This window comes from Apis florea, unplaced genomic scaffold (assembly GCF_048593485.1).
Source record: "Apis florea isolate Af1SG1 unplaced genomic scaffold, ASM4859348v1 contig_3170_pilon, whole genome shotgun sequence".
Classification (NCBI taxonomy): Eukaryota; Metazoa; Arthropoda; class Insecta; order Hymenoptera; family Apidae; genus Apis; species Apis florea.
In genome coordinates this window covers 2,067,107-2,094,880 of record NW_028256714.1, presented here as the reverse complement: position 1 = coordinate 2,094,880, position 27,774 = coordinate 2,067,107, and the positions used below count along the sequence as shown (strand labels likewise).

The 27,774-nt window shown below is 45.6% G+C and overlaps 1 protein-coding gene across 1 annotated transcript in view; it reads left to right on the top strand.

The window, feature by feature from the left end:
- LOC100863173 (discoidin domain-containing receptor 2) overlaps window positions 1-27,774 on the top strand; it is a 136,213-nt gene that overhangs the window by 44,243 nt on the left and 64,196 nt on the right. Inside the window, exons 2-3 of the mRNA XM_086910354.1 lie at window positions 16,527-16,705; window positions 21,817-21,922. Coding sequence (XP_086766480.1) covers window positions 16,606-16,705; window positions 21,817-21,922 — 206 coding nt within the window. The 5' untranslated portion in view covers window positions 16,527-16,605. The remainder of the gene's footprint in view (window positions 1-16,526; window positions 16,706-21,816; window positions 21,923-27,774) is intronic.

The window sequence follows — 27,774 nt, the reverse complement described above, 5'->3', positions numbered from 1 at the left end:
AGCAAGCAGAATTAAACGAAATAAGTATTTCTCCAATTTTTATTTTATTTTACTTATCCTTTATTCTTGAAAATATCGTTGCATTCTGGAAAGAAGAAAGGAAAAAACGAATTTAACTTTTTAAATATTTACATTACGTCACAAATTCACGATTCATCTTTCTCTCCAACTCCATCGAAAATTAAAAACGTCACACATTTTCCTATTTCTTTGAAGAAAAAAAAAAAAACCCACTTTTCCTTCGAAACTATTCATATTTTGCGTATTTACTTTGCAAAAATTTTCCATCCCTCCTTGAAACCATTCAAAATCAACAAATAAAATTTCGTAAATCAACGCGATCTCAACGACGACGAGAGAAGAAAAGAGAAGCGCGATCTCTCCCTTTCTCTCTCTCTCTCTCTCTCTCGTCGAGGACGAAAAGTGGAACGAAATCGTGGAGGATACACCTTACCTTGGACGTAATTGCGTTGCCGGGTAGGGCGAGGATCGATCCCTGCAAGGCAAATGTTGGCGCAACAATTAAACCGGCGAAAGAAGGAAGAAGGACAAAAGGAAGAAGGGAGGCGAAGGTGGCACGGCCTCGCCTCGTTGAATGCGACTGCGCTGCTCCCATAGACGCGACGCGTCATTATGCGGGAGGACGAATGAATCGCGACAAAAGGGGTGGAGGGGAGGAAACCGGCAAATGTTTTCGAGTAGTCCCACTTCCACGGGGTTCCATTGTTATTTAACGCGGGCACATTGAGGATGAGCGCCGGAAAGACGTGGCTGGCACGGAGAAAGAGAAGAGAAAGAGAGAGAGAGAGAGAGAGAACTCGTGTAAAATACGATCCTCTTGGACCACGCCACGCGTAAGAGTGCTTGATATTCAACGCGTGTTTCTAACGCGGCGTTATCACCCAACCCCCTTTCCCTTTCCCTTTCTCGATTCTCGATCTCGAAACTCGGATCTCGATTCCAGCTAATTTTCCATTAATCCTCCCATTCGATAAATGGAATATCGATCGAAACCACGTTTTCCACGTGGAAATTTGTTATATCGAAATCTTCTCTATCGCGTAAATCGTCTCTCCGCGATTCCACGTTTAAACGTTTCCACGTTTGTTTCGCGTGCTTAACGCATCGCTAGTTCTTCCCTCGTTTTTATTTTTTCACTCGGGGGCATGAATCCTTCAAATACCGACGATCAAAAGTTCGCAGAGTGTGTAAAAAAAAAAAAAGAAGAAGATAAATAGAAGAGAGAAAGGAGAGAAGAACGGTAATAAACGGCGAAAAATAAACGATCGGAATACAAAAGGTTGCGTTTGAAAGGCAAGGTTTCTGGTTTAAATTTTGGGAAATTTGGCCGGGAAGAGAAAGGAGATGGGTATTTTTTCTCTCCGATGAAAAATGCCGCGTACGCAGTCGATACACCGCCGGTCGGGGCGATGCCCTGTAATGTTTCATCGGTCGGCTTAGCGTGGGATTACCATTATGTTTCCCGGATTACACGTAGCGTCGAAAATACCGCCAATGCGGAACACGCTTTTTCTTCTTTTTTTTTTTTTTTTTTTTTACTTTATCGGGATAAAAGCGTACGGCCGATTTTTATTTTTAATACACGCACGCATCGGAGGACGCGCGAAGACGCATGGTTTTTGTTTAAAATTTGCACAGAGAAGGGTATGACGCATCGTCGAATATTGGAAACTTGATGCGTAAATGAAAATTGGTCGAGGCCGCGAACGATAAACTACCATTTCATTTGCGGAACGGCGATCGAGCACATACGGGATTGGATATTCCCAAGCGTCGTTCTCATCATCATCGCGCGTAATTCGAGCGTACGGTTACACCGTTCTCGGTGTTCGAATGTGAAAATGATTCGATGGGGGTAAAAGACAGTGGAGGGAAGGGGAAAGGGGACAGATGCAATTTTAAGAGACGAAGGTAAAAAGATAAATCAAAGTCCGAAAGTCCCCGGGTTCTACGGTACGACGGTACTCGTGTATCGTTCGCTTATCATTTACTGCCTATAAACTTTGAAAAATGGTATTCTCGCGATTCGAGTATAGTCTGGTATAATAATAAAACAAGAAGGAGAAAAGTAGGAGAGTAGAGCTTATACGTTGCTCTCTACGCCGCTTCGTACTCTACGCCTCTTTTATGATGATATAAAAATATTATTAAAAAAACACGATGGGGAAGGAGAGGGAAATATTGCAAAGGAGATGGGGAAGACGGGAACTAAGAAAAATCAATTAACCGTGTACCGGCGGCGGAAAAACACGGCTGATATATAATATAATTATCCGCGTAAAAATAAGTTTACCATGACATTGAACGATTTCATCGATACTTAACGACTTAAACGATAACAAAGGGTTTGATAAAGAGAGAGAGAGAGAGAGAACAAAGCGATTGGATAAAAGATTAATCGTTTACGTTACTCCCCGTTCCACGCAACTTTTTTCCTCTCTAAGGAAAATTCACCCCGTAAAATTTATCTTAACGGAGTCGGGAGAGAGAGATATATCTCGTATAAATTCCCGATAAATCGACGATAGTGCACCTGCTATCGTCTCGCAAAGACACCTAAGTTTACCATTCGCGACGTGTCACGAAGTTGGTCGCCAAGTTTTCGAAGAAAATTTGACCGAAGAAAGCGAAAAAAAAAGAAGAAGAAAAAAGCAAAAGAAGTACGCTCGATTCGATGCGTGTCGGGCAAGAACGCGGGAGGAACCCACTCTCTCTCTCTCTCTCTCTCCGCCTAAGTGTTCCCAACGAACCCGGCTCAATGTTCCTCCTCCGTCAGAGCTCCGGATCCGCTACGTGCCTCTGAATAACTCGCGGTCATTAGCACAGCTCCCTTTTTACGCGGAGTGGCCCAGCCGCCCCCCGCGCAACACCCCTCACGAAATACCACTCGTGCCCCCTTTCAACCCCTCGACCTCTTCTCTCTTCTCTCTCCAGTCCCGGTGGTAGGAGTAATGAGTACTATTTCGGTAATGAGGTCGCACGCCATTGAAAATCGCGGAGAAGCACGCGATCTACACTCGCGGGAACACGAGGGGCGAGCGGTGGTGAGCCGACCGTAAAACTTAATGAACGGAGAAATAACCGTTTCCGAAGTATCTTTCCCCGGATCTATTTCTTCTCCCTCGCCCACCACTTTTCCACCCTTTCTTTCGAAGGGTGCCGACCGAGACTCGACTTTTCACTACTCGCCGAGATTCCGCCGAGACGAGGTATCATCAACCGGTCGAGAGAATTCCTCGAACGAAAAAACGCACTGTAAATCGACTTTCTTCCATTCCCTCTCTCTCTCTCTTTTTCTTCTTTCTTCCCTTCCCGAGTTTTCGTTTCTGCGAATTTTTCTCACGGATAGATATCGAAGGGGAAGAGGCTCGATCGAGAGGAGGGAGTCCGTCTCGCGTTCCTCAACGTCTCTTTTATCGTTAGAGCAAGAAAGTGTTGGATATTGTCGCTGCTTCGCTGCTTTTTGCGGCGAGAACGGGATGGATCGCGTGGAAAATCGTCGGAAGAGGAAGATTGATCGACACATATTCTTTTGTCTCTTTCTGAGAGAGGGAAGGGGCGGTAATCGATGGGATTTTACACTTTTACACTCGGAATTTTAACCTCGGGCTTCGATAAACTTTTGCGCGTGCAAATCTCCCTTCAACATCTTCATTGTTCCATCTTCCACGTGACGAACACTTTTCGATTTTCGATTTAATTAGAGAGATCCCGTTCGTGATATCGATTAATATCCGAGACGAGGCGAGGTCGAAGTAATTCGTTTAAAAACGAAATTACAATCTAATCTCTAATCGCCTTTTCTATCGCGATTTCTAGATTTCTTATCAAATCTAATATTTCCGGGGAGGGGGGGGATACTAGAGTGAATTTGAAGTAGAAAGGTTGTGGTTGAGCTGACGTAGGCAATAAAATTAAAGCCTGTGAATATATATATATACACGTATCCATGGATTAGAAAGCGAGTTTCGAACATTTTCGAATTGAATTTTTTTAAATCGATCCTGAGCCAACGAGTATATATCGCTTCTATTCTCCCCCCTCCCCTTTTTTTTTATTCTTTTTCAACCTCGATGAAAGTCCATCCATTCCAATTGTACGTACAAATGTTTCTGCACACACGAGTAATCTTCTTACTTGCACGATCGCACGGTTTTGAATGGCCACGTGAACGAAAAAAGGAATTCGGCTTGGCGATTATCATTTTTACACGGACAACTAATCGAGACTAATTTCACTCCTGGCAAGCTTCTTATTAATTTTAATCTTTCGAGAGCATCCCCCCCGATTTACATTTTCACCTTCAAAATTACATTTGCATTTCGGGCGATTTGTAATTCCGATTCGAGGCCGACCAACGCTCGAATTATAATAATGATCAGCCCTAATTCGTTTCATCGTTACCTATATTAATTCCCCGCCCGAATTTTATCCTCTAATTTCGAAGACGTCGGTTAACAAGTCGAAGCCGGAAATCATCCCCCCCCTCCCCCATCGCGAGGAAAAGTGTCGAGAAGATAGCCCTTTGTATTCCTTGGAAGATTCCCCTTGCAAGATCGAACAGCCGATCTTGCCCATTACTACCCGGAGGGAGTATCTTCGAATTAAATTCCCCGAGGACGCGAAGATTGTTGTTGGAGAGGAAGGGTGGAGGATCGAGGCGCGCGACTTTAACGATCCACTTCGTTTGCGCGATGTTTCACCGCATCCTCCTCCCTTTTTCTTTCCTCGAGGGGAGAGGTGGAATCCCCTTTCCTCGAACCCGAGTAACTCAATTCGCGCATAATGACGTGCACAGCGTGAGCTTTCGAGCTGAAATTCCCGCGAGAACTTGCCCTCTCCCTTCGATCTCCCTCTGTGTTTTCACACCATAGCCATCGCTCTCTCGGTCAAATCTTTTTCGCGAGGAAAGAGATACGATCCAACCGAGCGGAACGTTATCGCCGGCCCGGAAATTTCCGTCGTTGTCGTCGTAGCCTTGCACCAAGCCGATTTCGCGATATCCCACTTTCGAGCGGATATCCGCTTCGTCCCTCTTGGATCGGGCGAGGAGGAAACCGATCTCTTCTTTCGCGACAGCCACCGATAACGATTTCGTATCCATCGTTGATCAAGCACGTTCGCCTCGGATCGTTCTAACGGGCGACAAACTTGGGATTCGAGGTTTGTTAGAGCGAATCTTGCACGCAAATCTGGATACTTGCTCCCCAAACTCCTCGCAGTCTATTTATCCCGCGCGTTTAAACTTGTTCTTACGTGAATTGCCGTCTCGCTGCTTGCCCGCGGGACCGTTCCATATGGATCTCGATCGAATGTTTATCATAGATATATAAATTCTCCCGATTTTTTTATCTCAAAATACGATTAATACACACGTATCGTTCGCCGATCGGGGAAGAAGGAAGGAAGGAGGTCTCGCGGGTCTGACACGACGGATTGTATACTAATCCGATTGGGAGAGAAAGAAAACGATGCGGAATACAGAATTCAGAGTACGCCAAGACAGTTTCGAGAATATTTCCAGTGTTAAACCGTAACTATTCGTAACGTAACTTCATAAATGAAAATAATTTTCAAATATTACGAATTACGCGTAGGCGTTGTTTTCAGTAGTGAACAGTACGCGATACGATTGCAACTCGAACGGATTCGATCGCATCGAAATGATCCTCCGAAGAAAAATGTACGGGATGCGTATCGTTCGTGATAAATTAGTCGAGCCATCTGAAACGAGGATTCTCGGACAACGGAAAAGTGTATGCGAGACGCCGGATACGACACGCCACTCTTTGTGTCAATGGCCGCCACCGGTTCTCTTCTTCTTCTGCGAGAGGCGTAAAAATAAAGGGGAAGAGGAGGAGAAAGAAGAGGAAGGGACGCGTGTGGGTGTACGGTGGAGAGGCAGATGTGATAAATGGTAATTGCGCAAAAGTACCGCGGAGGACACGAGTAACACCCGTTCCTCATTAGAGGCTTGTTAGGGCGCCGAGACACAGAGTGACGGAATGCGAGAGAGAGAGAGAGGGAGGACCGGAGGGCACACGAGTCGGAGAGCGTCGGTCGAGGCGCCTTTTCCGCCTTTATCCTCTCTTCTTCGCGTCTGCTCTTGTTTCTCGAGTCAACCAACCCGTGCACACCAGCTCCTTTCCTATCCGTCTTAATAACCAATCGCTTTGATCGCGATTTCCCACCCTCTCCAACCCTCCCCTCTCCTCCTTCTCTCCTTTCACTTAAGAATATTATTGTTCCTTACATCTCTCTCTCTCTTCGAGAGACGAGATTCGTTATTCCTCGTGGAACCAGCTGCCGCTTGGAAATCACGTTTAATCGCGGTGAATCGCGTTCTTTCACGAGAGTGGCTTCTCGCAGCGAGAGAGAAAGAGAGAGAGAGAGTTTCCGTCTGGTATTTGATTTAATAGGACGATATAAAAGCGGTGCCCGAGTCTCTCTCTTTCTCTCGCTGTCTGTTTTTATCAGAGCGGACGGCGGAGCGACGTTATTTTGAAAATGTGGAAGATTCCTCGGGCACAAACATGTCACCGGTGCGACGGGGACACGAAAGGCGTAATTTAAGAAGCGGCGCGTCGCTTTGAATGGAAACTTAAATCACTTGGTTTCTCTTTCTATCCCCGATATCTTGCCTTGGTTTTCATCGGGACGGCTGACGTGCTTCGTTACGGCTTTCGCAATTTGTCGCTTTTGTTCGTTGACGGATCATTAAACGGATGAGACGTTCGATTAAATTGTACCCTCCCGACCGCTTTTATTCTAGCCACGTAACGCGTCGCTACTATTTTTAACGCGTAATCCTATTTTTTGGCGATGAATAATACAGTAATCGACGTGGTTTACCAACTAGAATTATACGATCCGATAGTTTTAAAAAAGAAAAAAAATCGCCTTTCTCGGGAAACGATAAAACTTTTTTCGTTCGATCGTTAAAACTTATCGATATTTCTTCGAAAGATAGGTTTGACATAGGTTCGTATCGATCGGAGGCAATTAATTTCGGAGCGGAAAGAATTCGCTCACGAATTTCGCGGCAACTCGAATCGCGGTTGACACGGCGGTGAACTGGCAAGCAAGGTCGAACAGGAGGAGGCGCCTGGTGGGCTAATTAGATCCGACAAGGGTCTTGACGCCAGCCTCGTCAAACCCGGCACAAGTCGGGACTCGGACTCGTTAGAGTCAACAGAAACGATTCCGAACACGTCGAACTTGGCGGAGGTCGGGAGTGGAGGGGAGGGGAGACCGGGCTGTGCACGTCTCGCGTATAAAGAGGCAAAGTTTTAAGGATCCGACCGAGAAAGGTCCGAGGGGAAGCATCTGGATGTTGAGGAACATCCGGTAACTCTTGGTACTCTTTGAGAACGACACTTCTCAACTCGTGAATCCAAAACCTGAAATTCCACGATTCGAAAGATAACTCCGAAACTTAACTTTTACTCCCCCCCTCCTTTTAACGAGCCTCGTCCTCAACCTCCTCCTTCGAATAAATTCCTTCGAAACATTTAATCGTTCCTATCTAAATCTCGAAAACTTGTTTTCATCTTACTCCGCCGGTAATGGACGATGAGTTTGAAATTATATATCGTAAACGTTGAAAAGGAAAATAGCATATTCACGATGGTTTAAGCGATATCGTCCGAGGATTGAGATCGGAAGGATCCCCCTCCTTGTAATAATTCCGGAAAATCTCGCGTTATTAAGGGAGCGAATCTGAAAGAAATTGCAGCGGGCCGGATAAAGGAAAGGGGTGGACGATACGGAGGGGAGGTTGGAAATGGAGGATAAAAAGAATCGGAGGGAAGGCAGTTTATGCATGTAAATCGTCCGTCCTGACTCGCTGTTTGTTGTTCTTTGCCTCGCCAGAGCGCGTCGCCGTTTTACGCGCGCCGCTGTATTTTATTGCAGAAAGGTAACTTGTGTGTGCGATACGTATATAACGCGACACACGCGAGGACAGTAGCGCACATATACATATACATGGGACCTCGCTTTTCCATCCGCTTTTGTATCCCTGAATTCCCTTGGAGCGGATCGGCGCATGCACTTTTCGCGGATACGGTCGATTCATCGAAAACTCGTGTACATATCCCCCCTCCCCCTCTTCTTCCTATAAATAATGGATTCGATATACGATGACCGATATTCTTCTCCCGTGTCGAACGTTAAAGTTAAAGCTAAAGTTTTTTGCGCGAGGCGAGGATCGATTTGTGGATCTAAGAAATACACGCATCGTCGTTTCTTAATCGCGTTAACAACTTAATGGAACGCGGGAAAAGAGTAAACTCGAGTCGTAAAGGTCGAGAAAAAGGTCGTCGTGAGAATTACCGTTTTTATCCGGTGAAGCCTTGCCAATGCCGACTGATTGACCCAAAAAAATCGCATCAGTTTTCTCCCCCCCCGAGGACGTTTCCTTCCTTTTCCGACGATCATTATATCGCGCGCGTTCATCTCGCGATGATAAATCACGCGAACGGCCAATAAACGGCGACCCAGCCCCGAGTATAGCTTATACGAACAAATCGGGGAACGAGCACGGTCCACTTTCGTCGGATAAATCTATCGTGCGACCGGTTAATTAACGGATAAACGTCTTAGGCAGTCGCAGACAAATGATGGAACGAGAACGAAATTACTGGCGACGATGAAGCGAGACCCGTTTCCAGATGTTACGCGGTCCAAGTTTCTTCTAATTCGGGGTTTGGTCGTTCAACCTTTCGAAGATGAAACTTTTTTTTTACCCTTTCGCTTGACTTAAAATTCTTTAGCTTCCTACTTAAAACATTTCCAATCATTTCGATTTCCACACTTTTCGCAGTTTTTATTATCGATACAGGTGATTCTACTCCAAAATTTAGGAATCGAGGAATTTCGAGGAGCAGTCGAATCGAGAGGTTGATAAACGACCCCGGTGGCGAAGATCAGAATGCGATTCACGAGAATTACGTTTGGGAATGGCCCAACTTCGATTGCTCTCCGCTCGAACCCTGTCCTTTTTTCCTCTCTCTCGCTCGCATCAACCGAATGACTCAGCGCCGGTTGTCGCGTTTCCCGAACGACGTGCACCTCGAGGAAGACTAACGACTCGTTCACGCGCGAGATTAGAGAGCAGGATGGACAAATGCCGATGTCACGCTGCCGAGTCGAACAGTTTATGCAAATAATTCTCCACGCGTCTCAGTCGATCGCGAGGCATTCCTCTCCTCGTATCCGCGTCAACGAAATACGTCTCGCGAAATTTTCGCCAACATGGTGGCAATATTAAAGAGAAAAAGAAAAGGCGCGTTAAATCATCGTCCTCGTTCGTTCTTTGTTTAAGAAAAGAGGAACGGCCCATTCGCGGTTATTACTCGACAAACGAAATACATCTCACGAAATTTTTAACCCTTTCGTTAGATACCGCGTATCGTACGATACGACGACCTGTTTGGATTTATTGCGCATCTATAGTATCTTTCTCTGGAAACGTTTCAATATTTTGTTTTTATCGATTCCTTTTTTTTTTTTTTTTTTTTTTTCTCAATAAAACCGTCGAAGCAACTCGAATCGCGAGGCGTAAACGCACCGTGCACATTTTTTGGTAAAGTCGCCCGTAGCGAAATTTCTAAACACGATAAATTTTTAATTTACGCGCGCGCCTCTCTCCTTCGATCGTGAAGAAGAACGGCCCATTCGCGGTTTCGCCATTTCGAACGGCGGTCTCCGAGAGACACTCGACGAGAAACCTCGTGTTCCTTCCCTCAACAATAATGGACATTAATGGGAGCCGCGGCTAAACAGGTCCCTCGAGTGTTTGCGCGCGCCTTTTCTCCGCGGCGGAGTAATCCGAGGGTCAAATAAAATCATTTACGAGCACAATAAGGGACATACTTTCGGCCACTTGTCCTCTCTCCTCGAGAAAGTGCCACTACAGGTTCGAGTGGTGATTACAATCCTTCCTCTTCCCACGGTGCCTACAACTACCAAACGTGGATAATCCGCGTTCGTCGTTCTCCTCGCACCTCCGCGCGCTGAACACTCGTCGGATCGAACGTTGCGCTTCGCGATGGAATCCGTTTTTATACGTTTTATAAGCCGAGCGATTTAAACGTTTAACTTGGCGGCCTTTTCGAACTTTCTTTTCTAATCGTCACCTCGAAATGTTCGAGGCGATATTTAATTATTCATCATCGTCAAAATTTGTTATTTTCTCTCGTATCATATCGGCGGATCTCGTCTTCCTTCCCACTCTTTTCTTCTTTTTTTTTTTCTTCTCCTAGATCGCACATCGGTCGGTGGAAATTGTTTCGAGTCGACGGTGTTTCCATCGGGAAATACGAAAATAAAAAGGAAGTTGAAAAGCAAGTTGGCCGGTGTTAATTGTAATTCGATTTCCTTTCAATTCGAGCAAGTTGAAGCCCCGCGGACCTCGATGGAATTGCAGCGAGAAGAAACGACGGGGAGGTTACTCGGTGCAAAACCATAAAAGGGTCCTCTTCTTCTTCTTCTTCTTCTTCTTCTTCTTCTTCCAGACGAACTTCGTCTACTTCCTTTCTACTGGCATTCGAGAGAGAGAGAGAAAGAGAGAGAGAGAGTGTGTGTGTGTGTGCGTGGAGTGGGGCAGCGTTAGAACAACGACTTTACACAAGTCAAAGTCGTGAGAGTATGCACTCCACGATACGGCAGGAGGCTGCTACTTGTACCCCGGTTAGGCGCTCGCCAGAGAAACCAGCCACATTTTTCACGATCGTGACTTTATACCGGTACGCTATTCCCTCTATTATATAAAGTTTATTTTACGCTGGGAACGAAATAACGATGCCACATTTCACGCTGATTTACGCGTTCTAGAAATTGACTTTCGAGAGAGATAGATTTAGTCCCGAACTGGAAAAAAAAAAAAAAAAGAATTGTCAAAATTCACGGATGAAACATCGTCTAATCCATGTGGCGATGATCGATCGATTCCCTCGCTCCCCATTTTGCTCGACGAAATTGATACGATCGACGCGCAAGAAAGGAGAAAAGGGGTGGCCACGTTAATAATCAACGCGACTTTTTCGTTGTCCGTCGAGGATACGGGCAAGATGGGTGGAAATATTTCACGGTACATCTCTTTAGCCCGACCGATCGGTAAAATTTCTCCTTTCGTCAGCATTGTTACGGAAAATCAGTGTGCATTTTTCACGAGTCGGCGCACAATAGGGAAGGGAAACGCGGAGGCATCCGCGAAGCCGTTCTCCTCTCTCTCTCTCTCTCTCTATCTGCCCCATTGTGATTTTTCCATCCGCGTTTTTCCTTTTCCGAAACTCCATCCATTTGTTCGCATCGGGGATCGAAGTTTGCGGATGTTTCGCAGAGCCATTCGGGCCGAAATGCTACAGGTACCGAGTTCTGATAAATGGAACGTCGGCCGGGCCTCCACATACCGCGCCATAAATCTCCACCGTCGCGATACACGGTTCTCGAATAAAGCCCTCCATAATTCCAACCTATCTTATCCACCGTTGTCTGTCGATACGAAACGATAAACATTCGCCGGCTTTCGATACTTTCCCCGCGTCCCGTAAACGTCGCCTCGCGCCGTCTTAGCAGGAAAATACCATCTCTCGAAATACCACGGGAAAATGTTGGAAACAATTTCTTTCCAACTTTATTCTCCCTTTTCCGCGCTCTTTCGCGATCGGCCGCGATTCGCTCGCAGTTTTCGTCTCCGCGAAAGAGGGGGGGAGAAGAGTGTTTGGTGGGCAAATATTTGAAAGGAAAGGATCTCCACGCACACGCGCGCGCGCGCGTGTAAATACACACGGTCGGGGACCAGTCGGCGGTTGTGTATCGGTGGAGGGTCGTGTTTCTTTTTTTGGCCGCGCGAGTTTCGCCTCGAAATGGATTGGAATCGTCGAAGCGTGCCGTCGAACAGGACACGGGGATCACGCGAAGGATCGGACCGCAAACTTGCCCTGATCCGTCGTCCGCGCTTTTGTTCGTTGTAGAAAAAAAAAAAAAAAAAAGAATTCCCTCGTCGAGAGGGGAGAGGGCTGACATGGCGTAGCGATGAAATACCATCGGTAAAAACGTGAAAAATTGCTATCGATTGCTATGTGAACAATTCCAATATCGCCGCACCCTTCGCCCTTTCGTTAAAACTGGAACCACCCGTAAAAAAAAAAGAAAAAGAAAAAGAAAAAAAAAGAACGAAAGAAAAGAAAAAAGAAACGAGAGGAAAAGAAGGGAGGAAAATATCGAATCGAAAAATGTGAACACGCGAGGGAGTTATTTTAATTACCCGATCGAATTTTTAAAAGGAAAGTCTGCCGCCGCCGCTCTATCTCGTGTCTCGATCGTCGTCGATCGGTGTATCGGGCGAAAGAATCGAAGCGAGCCGAGTGAGCTACGAGCGGCCACGGTTTTTCACGAGGTCTGGAATCGACAACGAGAGAAATTCCGTTCCAAAAAACACGAGGGGGCCGCGCCCACGCGTTACAAGCTTTCGAAAACGAACCGCCTCCCCCCCTCCCTTCCCCGGCCTCGGGCGTTTTACAGATAATTAACTGACATTAACGTTTCGTCCGGACAGGATACGCCGCTCGTATTTTCTCCCTATCCCTTGCACCACGTGCATATTTCCACGGCGGATAAGCATCGCTTTTCCACCACCGCTCGTCTCTCTTTTTTTTTTTTATTTTTCCTCTTCTTTGTCCCTCTCTCCCTCTCTCTCTCTCTCTTTCTCTCTCTCTCTTATCTCGGGTTCTCCATCGATGATATTTGTGAATTTATTCGTATATATATATTTCTTTTTATATAATGTGTTATTATGTATATTTCTCTCTCTTTCTCTTTCTCTCTTTCCCTTCTTTTCACCTCGTTCACGCTGAAGCGGTGTATCGAGGCTTTTCTCGATCCGTAATTAAGGTCAACAAGGTGGTAAAACGCCTCCTCCTTTTTCACCGGGAATACGGGTGATTTTTGCCGATTTGGAATCGATCGGCCTCGCTGATGTTATCGCGACATCGATTACGTTTCAACGCCCCCCGTGCGATAGAATACGCGTGGGCGGTTGTACGTTTAATTGGGAACAATGGAAGGGGTGGATAAAGTAACCAGGCCCGTATTTTACCCGTTTTCCTCGCCTATTGTACAATTTACTCTTCTTTCTCCTTTCTGCGAGCGTATCTCACAACTGAAAGAGAAGAAAAACTGGATGGATTTTATAATCGGAGGGACGAGGGACGATTCGAAACGGGAGAGATCGACTAAGAGGTTGCAATACGCGCACAATTGGTGGATTGGCGCGTGCGTTTCTTCAAATTTGTCACGTAGTCTTTCGTTAATTGCGCGTTACGAGAGACAGAAATTTCGATCGTCTCGTTATTGAGAGTCGGTATCGTTGAAAATTTAAGAGAATCGAATTAGAGAAAGTTTGTCGGGACAACATCTTTGACAACGTGTAATCAAGATAATCGAACTTGCTCCCCTGTATATAATTATATGATTTCTTGTATTCCGTCGTTGAAAATAATTAATTAACCGGATTAAACGGAGATAATGATTCTTACGCGTATATGAAACAGCTAATGATTTAACTTATCGATCCATCTATCCGCTCGTACACTCGAAACGGGTAAAACGTGTATGCAAAATAGCGACATCGCGTTAATCCCTCCCCTCCCCCATCAGTGGACGCGGATCGAACCAAATACAGACAGATTCCTTAACCAGCCCTCTCTCTTTCTCTTTTTCCTCTCCTATTATTTTCTTTTTCCCCTCATCCCCGTTTCAAAAACCGGTACCCGGTAGAACGAAATCAATCAATCAAGGAAGAACGCATACCGCGTTCGAAACGAAACGCGACGGTTAAATCTTTCACGATAAATCCTCGAGCTCGAGAACTATCGACACGCGACGAAAAGAGAAAAGAGAGAATGACTGAAAACGAATCGATATCCCCTTCCACGTATCGCTAAACAGGCTCGGCCTGGCTGGCTTACGTCGTGTCCTGGAGACAAACGAGGGAAGGGAGGGGAGGCGACACGGGCCATTGTTTGATAAAGTCTGGGAGCCGCGGATTATAACTAATGGAAGAGCGGCGGAGAGGAGTGGAATCGCGACGCGTGGGGTTGGTGGCGCGATCGGCGGGGATCCTTGAGGGCGGGCGCCGCCAATAAAATATGCATGCACGCTCGCGGATCCGTGTAGGTACCGGTTGCTTTACATCCCACGAGACGTTGTACGCGTTTCGCGTGTATTAATCTGCATAAACTCATTGCTATGCAAACGAAGAGAGATTCCGCGTCGAACTAGGATATCGCTAGGAAGGGCTTACACCCGTGGCTTAACCCGCGGGTACCCCTCTCTTACACCATCCCCAGCCCCTTAACCCGTGTTTCCTCTTGCGCGTATGCACGAGGTAAACGAGGCAGGTAGCACCGTACGTGCGTCTATGAGAGGAGAGAGATACCGATCGCGAAACGGACCTTCTTCCTCGCGTCGCGTCGATGGAATAATAAACGCTTGGCCGAGACAACAACGCATACCTCCCCGTCGAGCATCGATAATCCGCTTTCCCCCGAGATGAAAAGAAAACAATCGACGAATAATTTCGTTATTGGAGGGGATAAAGGGGGAGAATCGATCGGAATGTTTTAAAGCTCACCGAGAATCACCAGCGCGAGCGTGTCGAAACGAACGCGTTCCGTTTTCTTCTTCTTCTTTTTCCTCTTCTTCTTTCTTTATTTTTCGAGGAAGCGAGGTTTCATCGTTTTTTTTCATTCGTGCCGGATGAGATCTCTCGCGAGGCTGCACGTAGAGAAAGTTCATCCGCGATGCGCGGTAATAGCAGGCGGCGCACTTGAAGCACTTTGTTTGATCAGCAATCGAGGCTACCGCGCACTTGCGCGCCTCGTTCAACAATTCCTCGGCCGAGTTGAAAGAATTTTCCGAGGGGGAGGAGAGATATACGTATAGCGTGTACGTACACGCGTCAAACTGTTGGTGGATTTTCCACCGCGTTCTAAGTCCATCGCATGTATGTTTAACGGGGAGGCCTACGACCGGCCGACTTCTTACTACCGTTTCTACTACCCATTCACTTATTCACTTCCGGCGCAATTACCGCGGCGCACTCGATCAAAGTCGAAATCGCGCGTATCGTATTCCACGACGTCTTTCCTCTCTCGCATCCGCGAAACATCGAGCCGCGTCCGGTGTCCAACTAATAAATTATTCGATCTCGTGACACTGTCTGTGTACACACCGTGTCTCGAGATTGCGTCAGTCGGTTAACGGTAAGTGACACGAGGATGATACGTAGTCGAATAGCGTGGTAGCTTTGTCCCGTGTTTCTCGTATCATGGTATGTGGTGGAGGCTGAATTATTCTTTTTTTTTTTTTTTTTTTTTTTTAGAAATTTTTAAATCGTTCGTCGTTGAACAGCGACATTTCGTCTCGTTGTACGTATTTCGAGCGAAACTTTGAAACGTAGAGTACGTATAGAGAAGTTCGTTATTATTAAAGATTCAAATTTCAATTCGACCGAGACGAATTCGGCGAATCGCGTTGTGAAACACCGAGCGTATTTAGACGGCGTACGAGAATCCGTGAAATATTCAAGGGCCGTAATTAGAGCGTAGAGCGTGTTTCTGTATCGGTTTTAACAGAACACCCCCGTCTGCCGCTAAATAAAAATCGGTTGACATCGGCAAAACGAGCCCGGGGCAGCCCTTCGGGGGCTGTTTTTTAAACGCGTTATTTTTCGAGTTTTCAGCTCGGCTCTGTTAGCTCCAGCTTATGAAACTTTGTTTCATCGGCGAAAAACGTTTCGTATCCCTGCGTTTCGCATTTAAAAGCTTCCCCGCAAACGAGATAAAACACGTTAATGTTGGAGAAGTAGAGATTTTTGAATTTAAATTATTCGTACTACGCTCCGCTCTCCCTTATTTCCCTCCTACGTTCGAAGAGTGGCGAATTAACGGTGCAAATTTAATAATCCATCGCCTCCCTCGTTCGCCGAATCGAACGCTCGGCGTTCGACCTTCTCAAAGATTTCGCAAATCCCCGTATTAACCGCCAACTCTAATCGCGCATCCTTTCCGTGCAAATTTCGTGTAATCCGCCCTCTCTTTCGCGGCAGCTTGTTCTTCTCAAAGATTTGCGAATCGGCGCAACAAGTGAAAAATCAATATCGAAAAATCCAAATTGAAAAGCAATCCCGCGTATTTTCGTTTATCGAGATAAAATCGATGATCGACACTCGACTCTCTCTCACCGTCGTCGAATCTCCCCTCGAGTCGAATCCCTCTAACGAAGTCGAAGGGGAAAAGAGAAACGTTGGTCGAACGCGCGAGAGGCCTCGAACGGAAGCGTTCGAACGAGGAACAACGAGGAGACGCGCCGCCACTCGAACGTCTGCGCCCCAGGCTACGCACCTCGTCGTTCGAGATCTCCTCTCTCTCTCTCTCTCTCTCTCTCTCTCGTAACGTTTCGCTGTATTTTTTTTTTTTTTTTGTTTCTCTTTGTTCCAGGTTGACGAGGCAGAAATGGCACGGGCGGAGTCACGGTGAGAAAAGGGCGAGGGTGAAGCCCTCGCGCGAAACGGGAGCTATGGTGAAAAGCTTCGGTTTCTTCGCCGGGAGGGCGATACCTGCCGTCCACCTTATGCTTTTTCTCGCTCTGGCCGACAACACGGTGGCCGTAGACCTTTGTAAGTAACCAACAACCGCCACCTGTGTAATCTCCCTTCCCCCCGCCCCCCAATCTTTACAGTTTTCATCGCGAAAACTTGCCCCATAACTTATTAACGAGCGAAACGATCGAACGGCGGCGATACACGTGGCGCTTGACCGCAGTCGACGAACTTTCGATCCGCGTTCGCGACCCGCTCCTGGATTTACAACCACCACTCTCGCGGAAGGGTAGGTTCGCTCCTCGAAACTTTTCGAGCGAAACTTTTACCACAGCGATGGTCGCTCGCATCGACGACAACCGATCTCGATCGAATTATTTGGCGATCGGTCTCGATCCACCGACTTTCCACGGCTCGGAATCGAGAACAGGAATTTCGTAGCGTGGTACGCGTTGTGAGTCTCGGGTTATCTCGATTTTCCACCGTTTAACCTTCTTTAACGCCCTCGCGTCGCTTTGAAACTAAATATTTCGTCGATACTTGCTTTCGCATCGTATGAGATTCGAACAACATCGATCCTTTTCTCTTTTTTCTCCTTTTCTTATCGCGGTTGCGAAATTGATACTTTCTCGAGTTTTAGCAATTTCGAAGGAGGTGTATTGATTGCGTATGATTCTTCTCTTGCGTAGGATAAAGAATAATTTTCAAAGATTTCTAATCTTTGAAGATGAAACGTGAAATATCAGGTATGATGTAACGGAATCTTTATTCGATCGTAAAACACCGCGTACAACCCTCCTTTCTCTCTCTCTCTCTCTCTCTCTCTCTTTTTTCTCGTTCAAAATATTCCTTTCACAAGGGATAGCCGAATATCCTCTACTCTAGTGGCACTTTCAGTCAAATTCCACCCAACCCTCGATAAAGGTCCCTGAAATTTAATGGTTCAATAAACGTCCAAGTAAATTTCCCGCGGTAGACGTCTCACAAGTTGTCCTCATCGAGCGTTTAATCGATCATCGGCCCGTACGAAAAAAGCTTGCATCGATTTGCATGTCGGAGTGGCTTAGTCAGCATCCAACGGGGGCCCGTTACCTTCGCTCAACGATCCGTCATCCGCGTTGCCTTTTCTTCTAACGAGTTCACCATATTCGAAATCGATTCGAACCACGAGTTACACGATACGATAAATGCTACTTGAAATATTATAATTCGGAGGAGAAACGTGTATACGGTTAAATCTTTAAAATTTTTTCCGTGTCATTTCCGATGCAATTTTTAATTTCGATGTCTGGCAAATCTGCCAGATTTAATTTCTCGATTACCGTGGAATTTTTCTAAAAAATTTTTGTTTTTCTGTCTTGTTTAGTTTAAATCAATCCTCAGCACAACTTTTCGAAGAAAAATTTAATTTTATAGATAGATCGAGTACTTTTTTTTTCCTTGCGGGAGTAGTAATTTAAAATAATTCCAATAAATAATCTCGATTACTGGGACAAAAAGTCCGTTCGTGCAGAAAGTGGCTGAAATAATCGATAAATAAGGATATCGCGATCGTATTAGCGTAAACTACTGGTAGTATCGTAAAACGTGGCATAAAATTTCCCAAATCGATATTCGAAAAATCGCAGCCAAGTATATATAGTCTTGCTTATCGCGAGACTCTCTCCCTCCCTCTCTTTCTCTCTCTGTTTTCGAGCAAACGTATTAACCTGTTGCTACGCGAGAGCATCGCGAGAATTCGAAACGAGGGGACGATAAACGTTGCGATCGTTTCGTAAGTCGAAGAAACCGGTTGCCGGCGTGATTGAAAAAATATCCCAATATTCCGCCCTGTAGAATTTCGCCTTTATGTATCTCGCACCTTTATATATTCGCGTGCATCGATAATCCAAATAAACTGTAAACGGACAGTTGCTTTCCTCCCGTGTCCAACTTGGTGGACTCCTTTACCCGAGAAAAGTGGCTCGTTAAGTGGAATACGTAGCGCGAGGTCGTTGCCGTGGAATCGATTCGGTTTCTTCCTAAGCTAGCCTGCGAAGAGGAAAATTAAAGAAAAGGAGAAAGAGAGAGAGAAAGAGAGAGAGAGGAGTGTACAAACAACGAGAGAAGAAGCATAACCGTCTTCCGTTGAAAATGGGTTTTTTCATTAAAGAAATGGAAACGTGGACTCGTTCCCATCGAATCGGATCTCTAATTGCGATATAAATTTCCTGGAAACCGATCGAAACAAGTGGCCCGTTCATACCTGTGTCAATAGAGCAGAAACAAGTAATGATGTATCGTGACGGGGGGGGGGGAGGACTGCAATAAAAAGAAAAAAAAAGAGGAGTTTTCTCGCGTACAGGGAGAGAGAGAAAGAGGGAAAAAGAGAGATGGGATGAAAACGGTGGAATGGTAAATTTTCGCCACCTCGAAATTGTTATTCGCGATCGATTTATGAACGCGATATGATCTCATGGTGGGAGGGAGGCTCGTTAGGGAGGACAAGCGGCGACAAAGGAAACGGATTCTGGGCGGAGAACGATATTCGAGTTTATTCTCGCGAGAGGGGGAAAGTTTCAGCGACAGCGAGGGAGAATCGGTTCGGGTGGGGGCGATATATCGAGGCTTCATTAATAGTAATAGCGTGCCCGATCCTCTGCACCGCTTTGTCTTTTCCACGTGGATCGTTATTGATTCCTCGACGATCCACGCCGGTGGAAATAATTCGCGGAGAGCGCGTTAAAGAGTTGTTACTCGCGCGTTTCCTTTTTTTTTCTTTTTTTTTTTTTTTTGTAATTGGAATTTTTTTAGGTTGTCGAATGGGGATAGATCGGGGTTGAAACGTGAGGTTGGAATTAAAATGAAAGAAGGATCCGAGGGGGAATTGTATCCGCAATGCGGTCTAGGCGTTCGAAAGAGTTTTTCCCAGTGAAAGTTGGTCGAAGGTTTGGATCGAACTTTGCGGTGGATAATTAATTTTCGACTGTGTTATTTCTATATATTTTTATGCGTTTCTTTTTTTTTTTTTTTTTTTTAATAAGAACTCGTAAATATCGAAGAAAAATGGGATTAACTTTAGGGTCCCGAGTTGGAACGAAATGGTAATGATCATTGATATGATAATAAATTAAAAATGTAAAATCAAAGGAAAAAGAATAAGGATTTATACGGTTATTTCAGAATTCGATAATTTATGCATTTTCGAGTATTAATATTAATATCGTTTATAATTCGTTTTAATTCAATTCTATTTAAAATTTCATTATTTGCAGTATATCGTAATAATATTTTATAACAACAAGCGATAAGCTTTTGTAATTCCCTACGTCAAACGTACGGTATTTATTTGACAGTTGTGGTTTTAAATAAAAAAAAATCATCACGCGAAAAAAGTATATATATATATTTTTCGCCCGCGTCTCTGCATTTCGAAATAAAATTTACTTAAATCGCTCGATATATTCTTCGACGATAATCAATCCCTCCTGAATCCTCTCCTCCTCCTCCCCTCCCCAAAGTCGAGAAGAGCACCGTCAAGTTTCATCGATGCCCCAGTTCCTCCCCCGGGAGAGTACACGTTCCGCGCGACACACAAGTTCGCGTAGAAATTAATTCATTTACACGCGAGTTACTTCGTTACCCGGTTCGAAGCACAGACTCTAACGTCGTTTTCGCGACGAGCTCGCAATCTGTAGGAATTTCATCTTACAATGATAACACCGGCCTCCCCTCTCTTTCTCCCTTTCTCCCCCACTCTGCCGGATCGAAGGGAGGAATTACGACGTCGCGGATTCGTTCAAGGATGGGGAACAAAGTTTGGCCGATAATATTAATGGTCCGCCCACGTTATACGCGGCCGTTCTGTTTCTCGATGGCTTAGCACGGATTCCTTCCGTTATAACCTCGAATTCCCCGCCATTAATTCTCACGGAGCCTCTGCCCACTCGCGGCACAAAGCTGCATTCTCCCATCGCGTTGTTCCGGTGCACCTGCACTCGATATCCGGAATTATACGTGTTATACGTTTATTATACAGCCCCGCCAATGCTCGCAAACGACGCAAATTTTACCGTTTTAGTTAGTAGTGATAGAGAATATGTATATATATATACGCATAGATTGGAATCGATGCGAGTCCAGCGCGCGCATCGCTTCGATAATCGAACCAGGGATGTCGAGGTCTGTACGAATTTATCGTTTACACGAGATTCGATTGGTGTTCCTTCTCTACTTTCCATTTCCATTCGTAATTCGAAAATTTTCTATGATAATCGGGTAGTTGCGAATCGTTGAATCCAAATTATCCAAAATTATTTCTTCAGGCAAAGTTGCGCGCGATATTCGACGGATTTGTATATTGCGATCGATTATTTACCGGTAATTCGAGTTTTCCGTAAACACGAATTGCTTTATTTTTCTCGTTTCGACTCGATCGTGAGTAAAGTATCTCGATTAATCTTCTCGAACGCGTACGCGTCTCTTTCCCTTCTATTATACGAAATTTAAAAATTCTATGAGAGAGAGATTTAACGATTGATTTAAACGCATCCTCCACTTTAATCGTCTTAATTATCTTTCGCGAATAATAATCGATCCGCCAATTCTTTCCTAATTATCGAGCAACGAAACGAATCGTGGAACACCAAGTACGCCACGCGAATATCACTGCGCGTTCGTTATCCCCACTGCGTATATATATTCACCCGGCGGATGATGAAATCGGGCGAGTGTCAATGATAATACTCAATTTCAGAGAATTTCAATTTACACCGCCGCTCGAATCGTAATTCCGACTGCATCGACAATTTATCGAGCCACGCGTACAACGTCCCGAAAGCCTCTCCCCTCTCTTAGTTCTCGCCAACCGTAGCAAAATCGTAAATATAACGGAGAACAATATCGTATCGAGATAGGAGTTGGCCGCCGTGTTCCCTCGTGAAACAATTTGATCGTTGGCGAAGATAGGAGGGAAAACGTTGAGGCAGTCCCAACTCTTCCAACCTCTGGAGGGGGAGGGATGTGCGGAGGTCGTAGGAGGAGAACGTAAACCGAGCTCCATCCGATCCATCTCGGATTCACCTCGGTTATTTAGCTCGTTTATGATCGAGGGGACGAAGGGGTCGATACAACCCCTCCAGGCTTGGGAACGCGTCTCGAGAAGGCGACGGCGACGGCGACGTTTTAACCCGATCTCTCGTTTGTTTCAGCCCAATGCATCGCGCCGCTCGGCATGGAGTCGGGCGCGATCCCGGACGCGGATATCACGGCAAGCTCCACGTTCGACACGGGAAACGTTGGCCCCCACCTGGCACGGTAAGCGAACCTTTTCTCGTTTCGATGGCCAGCCAACCATTCGTCACCCGTATCTATCCGCCGACTACTCCCGTTGTCGTTGCGTCGCCCTGAATCGCGATCGACCAACCGTACACCTACGCGTGTATATGCAACTGTTTCGAATCTTGGGTACAATTTCACGAGTTTCTTTTTCTTTTTTCTTTTTTTTTTTTTTTTTTTTTTCGTTGATCGAGAGAGATTTGATAGCTCCTCTCGAATCGGTTTAAAGTTCCTGAGTGGAATTGTTGCGACGCATTTTGAGATCGGCTCGAGTCGAGGCTAGGCAATGTTATTGTAGATTCAATGGGATTTTCTCGCTCTTTTCAGTGAAAAGAATAAATAAAATGTAGGGATTTAGCTGAATATATTTAATGATACGTAATTGCGTAGATACCTGTTTACGAAACATTTGAAACGTATCGAAGAAAACAAATAGGTATCAATTGTGGTATCAATAGTAGCGTCGCTGGCAACATTCAATAATAACATTACAAATGAAGTTTAAAGAGTGGAATATCCGAATTCTCGTAATTTTGAGATCCTAGTCAGTTCAAGTCGAGGCTCTAGATTTTCTCGCTCTTAAATTTTTGGCTACGATTTTTTTTTTTTCTCTCGAGTCATTCGCATCGAATAAGCCAATCGTACGCAATTATATACGAATAGGGAATATCCTAATTCTTGGGACGAGTCTCGTAATTTCGAAATGCTTGGAGTGGAGGCTAGGCTATTATAGGCCGGATTCAATATAGGATCCTGGTAGGTTTATACACACAGCCTCTGATTCCGTGAATGGCCGTTATAACGACGGATTTCGCGAGACAATGAGAGTGGAGGAGAAGGACGGGTCCGCGGAATATGAAATTGCGCCTCGTCTAGAGCGTGACGAGAGAATCGTGGGTCGATGGAGGGAGGGGAAATTTGAGCGGCGATATCTTGGGAGATCGCGTGTGACGAGAAGAAAGGATTTTGGACGAGGCGAAATATTTTCGATAAGTTTGAGAATCGGGAGAATCGCGTTGGAATGATTGGGATGGTGGTGTTCAGAGACACGATGATCGCACGATTGAATCGGTGAAAGCAGCAAGCTTGGAAGAATTCCATTTTGTCCGGGGATAGAAATAGGATTTATTTGCTTTGTTTAACCGATGGCGATGGGATAGCGGAAATATTGCTTCCCATCAATCCGTGGAACGTGACCAAAGCGAGTGAAAACTTGGCAAAAGCATACGTATATATACGTGCACATACGCGGGGGATAGTTTATGGAAGATTAAAGAGACGCTTATCGCTGCTTTATTCGTTCCAAAAATACAACCCTCGTTTATATAACCGGCCGATCAGAAAATAGAAGAGGAGGAAGAGGAGGAGGATCTCTGGCTACTGGGATTAAGCGATCTCGCGGTACACGCGAGAAAATTTATTGGCCTCGTTTCCTCCGCGCGAAATATTATCTCCGCGTTTAAATCACTCCGATCGTGGTGATCGAACGTCGCAAAGAAACGACTCCCCGCCGGAGAAGAAGGAGGGAGTAGAGTCGTCCTCTCGAGATTTGCTTATACGCTCGATTATACGATAATTACTCGTACGACGTCGTCCGAGCGGTTATCGCTGTGAATAATTCATACGGTGGCGATGCGTGTCGAAAAGCAGGGGGAGGAGGAAGGAAATTGGCGGAGACGTGGGGTGGAAAGGTAAATGAACGGCCCCCTCGTGACACGGCAGACACGATTTAATCGCGGTCGAAACTCGGCACGGAGGAGGAGAATTAATATTTCAGGATTCGTTAATGGGGCCGCGGATTCCCCGCCACGCGGAGGATTTCCTATGAATACTAAAAAAAGCGCGGCGACGACGCGGGTTAATACGCGGAATCCGGTTTGTCGTCGAGTTTGTCGTGCGGGACGCGTTATCGCGCGTAAACAAAGAGCGGAGGTAATTATTTCTAATCTCGCCGCGTCGGCTTTTTCCTCCCCCTCCCCTCCTCCGTTTACACGGCGAAAACCCAGCGACGTTTACCCATGCGACCGTTTTTCATCGCGTCGCGCGGCTGAAATGAAACGAGAATGAAAGAATGGGGAGGGGGATTGGATTAGATATTTGTTCTTGAGATATTCGATATTACGTGTTATTTTAACGCGTTACGTTCGTAGAAATGTGCGACTTCGATCGCATCGATTCTGAGCGATGCTGAGAAAAAAGGTAAAATAAAAAAAGAGGTAAAAAATGTTGAATGCAACAAAATTTCAAATCGATAATCAATGATAATTCGTAATTCACGTTAAAAGAATTCGTAACGAATATTGATTAGAATTTTATTTTATTTTACTTAGATACATTAGGATCGAAGAAGACGAAGATTCATCTCGTCCTATCGTTATTTAAATATCATTCATCTCGTTCGTGGTTTCTGGAATCGAACAAAGTCGAAGTGATTCTACGCGTATGATTGGAAAAAGAATGGACGGAAGGAGAATTTCAAGTGTGTATAACCAATGTTCGTCACGATTATGAACAAAAAGAATTTATAAGGAATATTGATTTATCGGTTTATTTTATTTATACTAGATACATTAGGATCGCAGAAGAGGAAAAATTCATTTATCTCTACGCGCATGTTGGAAAAATAAGAGGAAAGAAAATAGATTCGATTCTAGCCGGCGCCAGAGAAAGTTGATGAATTCTAATCGGAAGGGATGATGCATATTGGGAGGAAGAACAAATCCCCGGGATAACAACGCGCGATTAAATCAGCGTGTCTCCCTCCTCCTCCTCCTCCCCCCCCCCGCGCTTTTTCGCGTCTCGGCCGCCTCTAATTAATATTTACGCGGAAACTCTTCCTTTCGCGGCGTGTGTTTATCGAAGCCGCGCCCCCCGCAATTAATCCAGCCGGACCCGATAGTCGGATAATTCCGTGCTGATCGAACCTCCGTGCAAACCTCGTTCCATATTCATCGGCCTTCCATTCATGCGATCACGTACCCCTCCCCTCCCCCCCCTTTGTCCGCTAATAAGCAATTTTACATGACAATGCGCGTAACAATGCGCGGGGCGCATAGAGGACGATAGGAGTACGAGTATATCGAATAATTCGAAGAAATTTAACGAATTCCACTCTTTCTCCACTCTTTTTCCACTTTCGTTTTAATCGAGATAAAGCTTAGGGAATTCGGTGAAAATCTTTCCCGCAAAAATTTATCGACGCAACAACGAGCATCGTATCCGTCCATCGTAAAATAAAACTCGGCGGAGTTTTAAAAAAAATCCCCCCTTTCTCCGGATTATTCGGGTGGAAACTGGCTGATTTCCAACAATCCAGGAGGGATTTGTTTCGCGGAGGAGTTGAAATTTTTCGGGATCGAAACGATTCAAAGACGCCTATCACCTATCTCTATTACAGGAATAATTCGTCGTTTCCATCTCTTTAAAAATTTCGGGCTGCGCGCGAAAAGTGCAACCCCTTGCTGCAATTATCGCGGGTGATGTTTGAAAACCGGGTGGGTGGAAAAAGGAGAGACCTGTCGCACTCTCCTCGTTCAGGTATTATTAATGCGTTAGGGTCCAGTGTTCGACGGCGGTTGTTGCGATGCAACAACGCTTTATACGAATATTCCGTGTCCCGGGGGACGTATATCCGGCCTGGTCTCGTGCTGCAGGCCGCGGTTGTCCGACGCAGGAAGGGAGAGGGAGAGGAGGACGTCGGCCCCGCGGGCTCTCCGATATTAATACATTCCATTACCGCAGACAATGACCGGGTGAATGGGCCTCCGACTCTTGATGAGCTCCGGGGCGCCCCCGCACCGCTGCGCAGCCTCCTTCGCTCGCCCGCGTCACCGTCTAATTTAATACACGCCGCGGCACGGGAAGAAGGTGGTTGGAAACGAGAGGGGGATACGTACGCCTCACCAGATACATAATGCAAGCGGTGGGTGGGCACGATAAATTGAAATCGAAGGGCGAGGGGGGGGGGGGGAGCGGAACACCTTGGCGTTTTTAAGGCGATGTATCCGGCTATCGTGCGGATATTCTCTTTTTCCTTCTTGAGGGGAGGGGTTGGAATTGGAAACGAAGTTTCGAGGTAGCGTCGATACAATTTCCCTTCCAGATTCGAGGATACGTGTATTTTCGAGATCGTTCTTTCGTTCCTCCGCTCGCGAGACGTGAAACCACGTCGTTCCATCTGTATCGAAGAAGGAGAAAAGACTCGTGGATGGTGAAACGTTTCGATTGAAATGGGATTATCAAGCGAGCAAGTCGATCTCGATAGGGACAGGGCTGGTCAATGCTGGAAAGCCACTTGGAAATTTGTCGAGAAAGCGTAGCACTAGTCCTAGGTTAAAGATGAACGATAAGAGAGAGAGAGAGAGAGAGAGAGAGAGAGAGAGAGAGAGAGAACGGCAGTTGAAAATGCTGAAAATAGGTGGGTCGAGGCTTGGAACGATCCGAAGATCCGTCAGAACGTGTCAAAGTGGCGATAAATCCGTGTCGATCGGCCGTTTCGTATATATATATGCATACGGGTGTGAGGGTGAGATTGAAAAGAAAGAGAAAAAAGGGAAAAATTGCCGCGTTATTTGGGCCGGATCGAAAAAGTTGGCGCGGATGTCAAACACCGCGGTGTAACTCGATTAAAAACGTTTATTCGTCGACCTTACTCGTTCATACATTAAGGGCCGGCCTGTGAAAATGCGGCGGCGCGATAATTTAATTTGAGGAGGACCCGATCGATCCCCAAAGACGCTTTTCCACGCGGATGAAGCGCGTGCGTGAGAAGAAAGAATGGAAAAACGAGAAAGGGGATGAAAGTTTCTCTCTCTCTCTCTCTCTCTCTCTCTCTCTCTCTCTCTCTCTCTCTCTCTCTCTCTCTCTCGCGTTGAAAGGCGAGAAGAAACGAGAGAAGTTTGCGGGGAGAAATCTGGAGAAGCGTTCTCGAAGAGGCGTGAAACGATCGTTTTTCCATATGAAACGCGCGCGAACAACAATTTTCGTGAGATGTGAAGAAGTGAAACCGACCCGATTCTTCTCTCCTCGATTCTCTCTCTTTGAGAATCTTCCCTCCCTCTTTTTCCCTTTTCTTGCCGTATTCTGGTATTTCCAGAATGGGCGCAATTAAGATTGCTGGCGAGAGGAGAAATTGCGGCCGGGATTAATTGAGAAGTGAAAAGGCAAAAAGTCGCGACCGATTCAGCGGGTAAATTCAATTGGAATTAGCCCGAGCAAGTGGAGAGGGTGGTGAATGCACTTTAAGGGGGGAGGAATTGGAGAACGCGAATCCGATGGCTCGTTTAACTCGTAAAAACTCGTTTCCTCCGTGTTTATTATTATTATTATTATTATTATTGTTATTATTATTATTCTTGCGCTCGCGAACGAGATGAAAACGCGCGCCAATTGCTGGCTTTTTCAACTTTTCGATGGGACAGTTTCTTCTTCGTCTTCTTCTTCTTCTTCTTCTTCTTCTTCTTCTTCTGGAAAACGCAGTTTTTTAATGTGCATTTTACGAAGCGAAAGGAGAGCGCGAATTCGCGCGATAATTTTTTTTTCCTTTTTTTTTTTTTCTTTTTTAATAGAAGTTTTGACAAATAATTAGATACTTTAGATTGGTTAAATATCTTACCTCTCGATACAATCTACAAGTGTTAATAATAATAATTTTTGATTCTAAAAAAGATGTATGTTCCTCGAAGAATCAAGGAATTTAAAGTTGGATGAATTATCAAACGTTCGTTGAATTAAAAATCATCCCCGGATCGCCCCAATATTTTTCCGTTTCGAATTAAAAGGAGAGAGAAGTGTTAAAATTTCTATTCTCCCGCGATCGTCCGCGATGCACG